This window comes from Myzus persicae, unplaced genomic scaffold (genome assembly GCF_001856785.1).
Source record: "Myzus persicae strain clone G006 unplaced genomic scaffold, MPER_G0061.0, whole genome shotgun sequence".
Classification (NCBI taxonomy): Eukaryota; Metazoa; Arthropoda; class Insecta; order Hemiptera; family Aphididae; genus Myzus; species Myzus persicae.
Genome location: NW_019100947.1, coordinates 556782 through 567629, shown reverse-complemented (window position 1 = coordinate 567629; position 10848 = coordinate 556782). Strand labels below are relative to the sequence as shown.

Genomic DNA, 10848 nt, shown 5'->3' with positions numbered 1-10848 from the left:
GAAAATTCTCGTAAGCAGTATCTACATTTATTTATTTGTATTTGTAATTTATATATTATTTAATATTTTAAATATATTTAGGTGAATTTAGTGTCGGCATAGTGTTATTATAAAGTATTCTTGAATTAAATTATTGTATTAATATTTATTTATTTATTCAATTACTGAATTACATTATTAATTAAATCATTTGTAAATTTATTGATTCAATAGTTATTGTTTAGTTAAATATTTTTACTTTTAATTATTTGCTCAGAAGGGAATTTTCCCCCTTTTGGGATAAAATGTCCACTGAATCGTGGGGGGAGGCACGGGAAGGGGGAACGTCCTAGATTCATAGTTACTATACCTACAACCTACTTAATACTTACTAGTATAAACTTGGCTTCTTAGTATTTAGTTATTACCTACTTTATTAGGTAGGAACTATTGGTTGTTGAATATTTATAATATAATCAATAATTAGTTTAAGGTGGTGTTCTTTGTTCGGGGCTCTTCATATTAATATTACATGTTATTGTAAGCTGAACCCTTATAACGTGATAACTAGGTACAACGAAAATTTAAAAACAAACAATAGTTGTAGTATTTATAATAATATCAACCATTAAATCACGGTTGTGTACTCCGGCAAACGATAGAATAATGATCCGTGCTCCGACCAAAATATCATGTCCTAGTTTGCGCATCTCTGTGACCTCGTCCTCACACTATCCAAATGGATAGTACTCGATTTAAACTTTAAAACCGTGGTTAATAAGCAAATTTAAAGATATAATGAATATGAAACAATTATGTCAACAATGAACCTAAATTATATAATAGTACTAGAATATTATACAATTACACAAATAAATAATTCATAAAAATTAAAAACGTTATAAAAAAAAAACATTACAATATTATATGTTCATAACCGAACTAACAATATTTACCTAACCTCATCTACCTTTTTTTCGTGTTTGAACCGACGGCGCCGCGGGAACTGCTTTCGCATTACTGCCGCGAAACCTCATCTACCTATAATAATAAGTAATAACCCTCCTTAAAAATCACCAGACGCTGGCCAACCTGGATTAGAGTTCTGATTAATTGTACTACCACTACGTAACTTGGGTTAAAATGCTCATACATAAAGGGCCATGATTTGTTTTGTTAGGAACTAAGTTGTTGGGTAATAGATGTAATTTAAACTTTTTCCATGCTACATTTTTTTAGTGGTAAATCTGGTAGAAACCCTCGACGCATATCCTGTTATTTTTATTCGTGGTTGGGAGAAACTGCTGTTACTATAAGGGATGCTGGAATCGGTGATTTTCTGTCTTTGTCCAACATACACGCAACATAGACATTTATACGTGTCCTATTTCTGTGCGATTGTAAATAGAATTCAGCCCAAGAAAAAAAATGGGGAAAAACACTAAACAATCCCCGGTTTCTTTTCAGTTAAAAATGATTGATATGTAAACTCGTCCAGAATAAAAATAGATCTTCTCATATCTAATTAATAAATATCTTAAAATATTTTTAAATTCATTTACCATTACCCAGAGGACACCACGATAAGGCGACTTTCATTATTTTCCAAAAATTATTTAGTTATATTTTCATTTTCATATCGTACATAAAAAAGTAAGCGAATTCGTTGTACCAAAATTAAATTATATAATTGTGTATATTACATATTATTAAATTCTGCGATATTAAACAGCTATATCGGTATTAGCTAAGTGCCTACGTTATAATGTTATTTAATATTTTCAAATTATATTATGTCTTCCCCATTATATTTTTTTGGTGAAAATTATCGGGCCGAGTTTGCAAACGGCTCTTTAGTCTTTTCATTATTTACCTGCAATTTTCGGGCCGAGTTATTACAACAAAAAACGTAATCGCGGTCCTCGTTTACATTTACCCCCTATTTCAGACTTTCGGCCCATGCCTCGCTAGTGAGAACTGATAACAAAATATGTATAAAGTATAAGCTACCAAAAGCCATAAATATTATAAATAGCTTAAACCCTGAGTATTAAACTAGGTACCTACCTATATCACATTATTAATTTTATTTCACATTTAACATTACCTACACATGTACACTTACCGATTATGTTTTCATATTGTTCCACTGTGATGGAATTATAGTTATATATTTATTTATTTTCATATTTTCATCGTTGCTTAATTATTCCGTCATTTCCCTGGACAAACACCACACAAAATGCAAATGTTGTATTTAAATATTTTACTTGTGGACTTATAAATAAAATAGAACGTAGCATTAATAATGTCGTTTTGATTATTTATAAACTACTTGTTCGTATCGGAATTAAGTGTAACCGTTAGAATGAAAAAAAAATATACTTAACGACAGTGAAGCAGATAATTAGGTACCTCACATCGTCAACTCTACACTATGATGTAACTATATTAGTTTATATTAGATTAGTTATATCATGCTCTACACCATCGTTTTGAGGACGAAAAAAACACAATAGGTACTTATCCAATTCACGTCAAATAATATTGTTCTTCTGGTTTTGACCATGCCATGATTTTGACGAACTATATCCTGGTGGCGCGATCTGTGTCGAACCAACAACAAAGTAACGCGGCCTGACCACGACTGTTGGCCAATGTAAAAGCAAAACATCAGCTGCTGCATCGAGCAACCTGTTTACATTTATTTTTATTATCACGCTCTCAACTCACTACAAATTAAGATAGTACTATCTATAATCGTACTCACGACATCCTTACCCCGCACTTGTGTAATTATTATACTCGACGATGGTAATTGGTAATATTAAAACAATATTGTGTAATACATTAGTTATTAGTTGTGGTCCGTACTCTGCAGTAGCTCACTGTTTCGTTGAAAAAAAAAACAATCTCATCATTTCAAATTGGTATGTACAACTACTGTAGTCCTATTAATTTTTAAAGTACTGCAATTCACAATATTATCATTCAATTATTCGGTTTAATATTCAAGAAAAAAATCAGTATCGAACTGTAGTGTGCAATTGGTGAAAATTAATATTTTAAAATTGTTTGTAAATTTAACTATTTTACTTAATTTTAATGTCCACAGATAATAATTGGAAGTATCTACCGCAATGGAAGAAAAAGGAAATCCAAACAGTATCAAGCTTCCCGATACTTTGGAAGTTTTCAGGAACTTAAAAAATGCAAAACAATTTGCAATAGACATTGGTACGTTATACATTCAAAAATAAAAAGAAATTTGAATTTCTATTTACGCCAAATTTACCCAATATACCTAATATGTACATTTATTTTTCTGTAAACTGAATATTTTTTGATATAACTCAATTGTTATTTAGTTCTCAAACAAGATTTTAAACTTACCTAGTACCAAGGTATTCAGTTTTTACATTATTGGTATAATGTAATAGTCATGTTGTAAATATGACTTACTTGCCCAATTGTATTAGTTATTGAAGTTATTCTTATTTTAGGTCAGTTAAAATAATTGTGCATGATAGTTTCAGAAATATCAAAGAAATTTTCTAAAAGTCTAGCCTTGTGTAAGTCTGAATAAAATATAACCAGCCATAAATATACAACTTGGTTTGTAGGTATAACTAAATTTCTAAAGCACGTATATGGGTATATCAAACATGCTAAAATGTCAAGTGCCAAGTTCATTTTTTAAATTATGTTATAAAATATTGATAGAGTATTGCTTTGTTATAAATAACTAATTATTAATGTTTAATCTCAAATATTATAGCTACAATTTTTTCTTTTTTAATTATGCATTACAAAATGATAAATTAAATATTTCAACATGTACTCAACCGATTATAATATATGTTAGATAAAGTTTTATTTGCCCACTACTATGCTATGCAGTATCAATTAACTATTAGTCAGTGCTCTTAATTCATTATTCAATACTTTTAATTAATATTTTTTACATGATCTATTTATGGGAAGAGGGTAAATACTTATTATAATATTTTTAATTGTATTTAGTTGTGTTATTATCATGACAATTTGTTGTCTGTATGACAGTTTATTGCATGGATTTAAGTGGATTTATCTTACGATAGTTATTACAATATTTTAAATTATTGTTAAAAATACCTTTTAATGAATTATTCAACACAATTTTTTAATATTAGTATTGAAAAATAATGAATAAGTACAAATCTTGTTGGAACTCTGAGAGAGTTAACTTTAGAATGTGGCTCCTGTGGAAACATTGTTTTTATCAATTTTTTGGTTTTTATAAATGTTGTACAGGCTTTAATATTTAGAATAGTGTAAGAGTGGCACCAACTGTAGATAAAATGAGTGATTATAAGTATGGACAATGCAACATTTATCAACTTCTGCAGTCCATATTGATAGATTTGTATAGTTCATACTTTAGATTTTATATTTATGGACAGTTTTAAACTATTAATTTCTATCCAAAATTATTTTTTAAGTGATTGAAACCCCTCCATATTAAATTTTTACTGTTACCCAGTTAAAGCTTTGTCACTAAAATATTATTACAATATTTGCAATTTTATATTCTTACCTTCTTGATAGTATGACTTATTTTATTTCCACATACCAATAACTGTAATATTAAAAGTTTATTGTTTTAGGTGGTTCACTTACAAAAATAGCATATTATTCGACAGTATCATTTAGACGAGTTTATTATGCAACCGATAACATAGACAAAAATGATGACCAAAACAAGGATGACGTATGATATATTGTAAATAATTACTTTGATTAAATGTTAATTAAACTGACTATTCACACTAATATCTTCTAGAAACATGATAAGTTTGTTTACACATATTCTGAACAAGCAAGGTTACATTTTGTCAAGTTTGAAACAAAATATATTGAAAACTGTTTGGATTTCATTGGTGACAATTTAGTTAACAGTGATGAACGAAAAGGAAAAAGCATTAAAGCTACTGGAGGTGGGGCATACAAGTATAGCAAACTTATTCAAGACAAATTGGGATTAAAGTGTGTTTAGTTATTATTAGTTAAATATGTTTTTATTTGTACTAACATTATCCTTATGAAAATTTTAGAGTAGACAAAGAAGATGAGCTTACATGTCTAATCACCGGATGTAATTTTTTATTAAAAAATATAAGTGATGAAGCATTTGTTTACAACCGAAATGGTAGCCCAGAGTATGAGTTTCAAACAGCTGACCCACATGTATTTCCTTATATGTTGGTTAACATTGGATCCGGTGTGAGTATTTTAAAAGTGGAGTCGGACAATTGTTACGAGCGTATCGGTGGTACAGCTACAGGAGGTGGCACTTTCTGGGGCCTTGGTACACTTTTGACTAAAGCCAAATCATTTGATGAATTACTTGATCTTGCCGAAAAAGGAGATCATAGAAAGGCTGATATGCTTGTGAAGGATATATATGGTGGAGATTATGAGACCCTTGGCATGCACTCAGATTTAATTGCTTCTTCTTTTGGAAAAATATGTCCTCGTCAAAATGCAGGTACAACAAAGAGGTGAAACATGCTTTCTTTTTTGATATTAATTTCTCGTGTTTTCAGAAAGTGATTACAACGAAGCAGATCTGGCTAGAAGTTTACTGTTTGCAATTAGCAATGACATTGGTCAAATTGCTTGTTTGTATGCAATGATGCATAATTTGAAAAAGGTATTAGCATTTACATTTATTATATACCATTATAAACATAAAAAAATATATCCATGATATTTATCAAATGTTTTTAGGTATATTTTGGCGGTTACTTTTTAAGAAATCGTTCACTCAGCATGCATACTATATCATTTTCTATAAAATATTGGTCTAGAGGAACTGTGCAAAGTTTGTTTTTAAGACATGAAGGATATTTAGGAGCTATTGGAGCATTTTTAAAAGGCACTGAAGAATGCGGTAATGCTCTCTATTGTAATATAGTTGTACTTATTGTATACATAATTAAATATTTGGAAAATACATGCAGATGGTGACAAGTTTTCGTGGTTAGAAAATTATGCTGGTAGTGGAAGTAACCGCACTCAATTGTCGTTTGGCAAACGAGTTGACCAACTCGAACTTGATCGTTGGGAATCCCCATTAACATTTTGCCCATTGCTTAAAGATCCATCTAGTTACATTCCAGATACAGTTGACTTAAATTCAGATAAAGAAGCTAGGTTAGTGTTATTTTAGAAATGATCTTATATTTTACCGCACTTTATAATTTAGTGTAAATCTTAGTTAGTGAAAATTCTATAATATCAACTTAGGTCAAAGATGTTATGTAAGAGTTGTAATTTGTAAATTATATAGGGTTATTTTAATTATTTTCAGAGACTATTGGTTAAATTGCTTTGAAGAAAGTATAGAAAATTATGTGAATTATGCTATTGCCAGTCAACCAACTAGTGATACAGCTGAAAAACGGGCCGCCATGTTCAAGGAGAAATTTATTTCTCGGGTGCAATTGCTTAAAATAAAACCTTTGTATGTTTTTTTCCTTTTTTTAAATTCTATTTTTAAATCTTTATTTGTTTATACCATTTAGTGCTTATGGTAATTTGACTGTGAGGGGTCTTCTTGATACAATCAATCAATGTCTTAAAGAATTTGATTTTCCTGATCCATATTTAACTGTAAGATTTTATTTTTTTTTAACATGACTAACAATTTTACAAATAATACATATTTCAGCAAAAACGAACAGAAAATGAATATGCGCTTACGTGTCTTCAAGAACGTTTAGAAGAATTAGATTCCTTAGATCTAGAGGAAAGACAAAAAGAAATAATCATGGGGGTCTTAGCAGGGAATACTTTTGATTGGGGTGCGAAGGAAACTGTAGCTCTAATGACAACTGGTGAATTTGATTTTAAACAAGCAAGGAACCGAATACCTGGTAAGAATTTATAACCAATAAAAAATAGTTAAAGAAAATTAGGTTAGGTTTATTTGAAATAATTTTGGTTCTTTGTACTATTTATAGCTAGACCTTGGTTAATTGACAGTCTGGATGATTGGGTTAAAAAAATATGTAATGAGCCGTACAGAAAAATTGCAATTTTCATCGATAACAGTGGTATTGATATAGTTTTGGGAATACTACCTTTGGCCAGAGAAATGCTACGTCAAGGCTCAAGAGTAATACTGTGTGCCAATTCAGCTCCAGCACTTAATGATGTCACTCATTCAGAACTTGTTGTACTCTTACGTCAAATTGCGACTATTTGTCCTATTATTTCTAAAGGATTAGATGAAGGCAGGTTGAAATCAATGGAGACAGCTCAAGGTGGGCCATGTTTAGATCTTAGGTAAGAAATACATTATTAATACTGAACCAATAACCATTTAAACAATGTGTTATGGAATTATATTACATTAATAAAAAGTCTTAAAGGATGTAAGCTCACTATTAGTTTTCTCTCTCTCGCTCAATCCGTCAGATTTACGTTTAGTATAACTAACTCTTTGTTATTAATTTTTATATTAGAGAGAATTCATCTGCCATCAAACTTTAAGTTAATAACATTAATTGTGTATTACTATTTTAAAAATACTTATAAATTGTGTTTTTAAAGCCAACATAGGGACATAGGTAATGTTCTTAGCTTAAAGTTTAATAATTGGTGAATTCACCTTTATAATAAATGTTACAATTCAAAATTGATTCTGCTAACCATACATTTGTTATGTTCATAGAGATAAAACAAATGGTGCACTGACATCCTTTTAAGATTTTATTGGTAGTATACAGTAGTATTATAATATTATTTAGGCAGTCAAGTAATTGTATTGGTAACCTAATTATAATCTATTTATTCAAATATCAAGTGATTGTTCTCTAATTTTCTAGTCGATTGGAACGAGAATTGGCAAATGAATTGACTACTGTGGATTTGATTATATTGGAAGGAATGGGTCGAGCTGTACACACCAACATAGATGCAGAATTTGTGTGTGATTGTTTCAAATTGGCCATAATAAAAAACCGCTGGCTAGCTAAACGTTTAGGCGGCGACATGTTTTCAGTTGTGTGCAAATATGAAAGTGTTAATGTTGTAAAATAATTTTTATAATTTAATAAAAACAAATTTTATTTCATTTTTATTAAACAATAAGTTCTAATATTACTGTGATAATCTCACAGTATAAATTACACATATTGTGGTATTTGGTTAACATGAATTATTATTGTTATTTATAATTTTCACAAATGGTATTCTTAAAATTACATCATACAGTTGTTTTGTATAGTGAAAGTAAATATTATTTATTTCATACAGTTAGTTGACATTCAGCTCTATGGGAACTGGCCTATGAGATAAAAGTGCTGATGTAGCCGCTCTCAGGCCCATGGACACACATTCATCTTGTGATTTTCCTTGTAAGACTCCTGATATGTATCCTGCGCACAGACTGAAATACAAAAAAAATTTAATAATTTAATTATATGTGTCATATTATTCTATGCATTTGTTTTTCAAATCAATAAATAAGTAACTTGTTTGTATTTTACCACTGTTATTGTTGTCGTTGGTACTTTTATTGTTATACATTAAGTTGCCATGTATTATTGTAACATTGTCATATGAATATTATATTATCTTAAAAATCAAATAATTGTACCTACTTAATAAATAAATTTTGTTTTAATAAAATCTTAAACATGTCAATTTCAATTGAATTCATTTTATTTCAATGCAACCTAACCTATCATAACACTATAAAACTGTTAAAAATATTTAAATAAGATACTATTAGCATCTTGACCCATCTTTCTAACTATAAATTTAGAATATTAAATGAAAATCCATAAATATAATATTTGCTTGATATAAAAGAGCCCAAAATATCTTGTTGATAATAACATAAGTCTATAAGTCCTTAAATTATTAAAAAATAAATGTATGAATGTTCTTAAACTTGTTGAATACACTGTACTGGTGAACAACTGATGCAAAAAGCTTAATATTAAAATTACCTACAAGTATTCAGTAGATTACATACATCTATTTTTTATTTTTTGTGTGTTAATCTGGCACTTCACCCTTACGAGTCATCCTTCCTACTATAAGATTACATATTTTATCTACCTACTATTATTGCTATATTTATGCAAATGAGATAGATTTGCGGTATCAAAATAATGTCAACTAAAGAGTCTAAGAATAATGTGTTTTTAATCAATTGTTTGACTTCATAGAGTTAATATTTTAATGACCAACATTGGTTCCTAATGAATAAAATAAATTGATGGTTTACACTGAAAACATATTAAAAATGTAATTCGTAAAATAAACAAATGTTTGGTTCGCACAAATCCACAAATCCTTACTTAACATAATAAATTACCTTTTACCCTCTACTGACAAACATATAGTTTATGTATTTTAATAATTTGCACTTTATACATTGGTAATTAGTACAACTCCACTCATATAAATGTTAAAAACCCACTTATGACACAACTAATTAACTGCTACAGTCTACAGTTGGTAGGTAGGTACTCACGTAGGTAGTAGAAGATACTTGGTAGGTACTCGTTAGAAATTCAATTTTTTTATACATGTCAACAAAGGTAGAGGTAAGTTAATGAAAATAATGAGTTACTTAGGTTAAGTTTAAAGTTCAGAGTTAACAAACAATATATTCAACTCAAACATTTTAAAGTTAATAATGATGAAAACATTAAACTAGGTATCTAAAATTATCTATTATAGGCATTAACAATTAAAATGAGTTAATTTTTTTGTTTTATATAAATTTGGTTCACACAATCACACATAATAATATTATGATGGCCTACAGGTACTGATTGTTGTGCAACAAACAACTATGAATTATTTTTAAACAATAACTAATTATTTTAATAAAAATCCTACTTCTCACTCCCTTCTATACTAACGACGTTATTAGGTACTGTAGTGGATTAGGCAATATTACAAGTTAGAAGCACATTTAGGGTCAACAAGTTGAAATTATTTTAATTTTAAATACCTAACTGTATAAATCATGGTTAAACAAAAAATAATTATAGACAATATGTAATGCCTACTCGTATATTACCTAGGTACGCCTATAAACTTGACTTTAACTTTAATCAATTATTTTTTGAATTAGGTAACTGATAAAATCCAAGTTATTACAATGGATACAAAAATACTTTAATTTTCTAGTCACCTAAGTACCTAATTTAGATGATGCCTACCTTTGCATACAGGCGCATTTGGCGATTAGGCCAACTGGGAGTTCGGATTTTTCCCGATGGACTGAGCCGTAAGCAATAAGCTGTTTTTAATTTTTTCTGATTATTGCCAAGTGTATTTAATCATTCATAAATAAGATTTTTGAATCATCCCAGATAATATTTAATAGGTACTCAAAAAAGTATTTGAATGCTTTTAAATGAATACGCATACCTTACAAGTTTTAAAACACTGCGTACCCAATAGGGCGTAGGTACCTACATTATGACATATTATATTCTATTAGTTGCTTACCAAATATTTCATATCAGCTCAAATCAGCTGAGAACCTACTAAATATTTAGATGAATAACGTTTTAAGAAAATAATTTAATTTAAAGACAAATCAGTTATTAATATTATAAAATGAGTTCACCGAGAAATTAACAATGACCGCTTGACGATATACAAATTATGTTATTTTCCCAATCCGCCTTTGTTGCGCTCAGGTTGTAGACAGGTAGGTAGGTACCTACTTACAATCCTATTACCCACGTGGGTAATCTAAGCCATACAAATAATAATATATTATCAACTATTAGACATATAATTATAATTAATGAATCTATGATCCGAGTTTATATCGAGTTACCTGCAAGGGGGTAT

The 10848-nt window shown here is 29.1% G+C and overlaps 2 protein-coding genes across 3 annotated transcripts in view; one reads left to right on the top strand and one right to left on the bottom strand.

Annotated features, from left to right (window-relative positions):
* The first annotated feature begins 2742 nt into the window (after window positions 1–2742).
* On the top strand, window positions 2743–8098 carry LOC111027000 (pantothenate kinase 4). 2 transcript variants are annotated; one of them, XM_022305199.1, is made up of 13 exons: window positions 2743–2909; window positions 3095–3216; window positions 4626–4729; window positions 4802–5004; window positions 5073–5506; window positions 5565–5671; window positions 5749–5911; window positions 5982–6174; window positions 6332–6484; window positions 6546–6633; window positions 6692–6896; window positions 6984–7308; window positions 7851–8098. In XM_022305199.1, the coding sequence occupies exons 2-13, from the start codon at window positions 3120–3122 to the stop codon at window positions 8062–8064; spliced, it is 2286 nt and encodes a 761-aa protein (XP_022160891.1). In that variant the 5' UTR covers window positions 2743–2909; window positions 3095–3119; the 3' UTR covers window positions 8065–8098. The 2 variants fall into 2 exon arrangements, with proteins under 2 accessions (XP_022160891.1, XP_022160892.1); XM_022305200.1 differs by lacking the exon at window positions 2743–2909 and adding an exon at window positions 2940–3029.
* Window positions 8099–8167: 69 nt separating this feature from the next.
* The window catches only part of LOC111027001 (pseudouridine-metabolizing bifunctional protein C1861.05), a 144858-nt gene continuing 142177 nt past the window's right edge, over window positions 8168–10848 (bottom strand). The window contains exon 15 of the mRNA XM_022305201.1: window positions 8168–8413. Within this exon, the coding sequence (XP_022160893.1) occupies window positions 8281–8413 (133 nt within the window). The 3' untranslated portion in view covers window positions 8168–8280. The remainder of the gene's footprint in view (window positions 8414–10848) is intronic.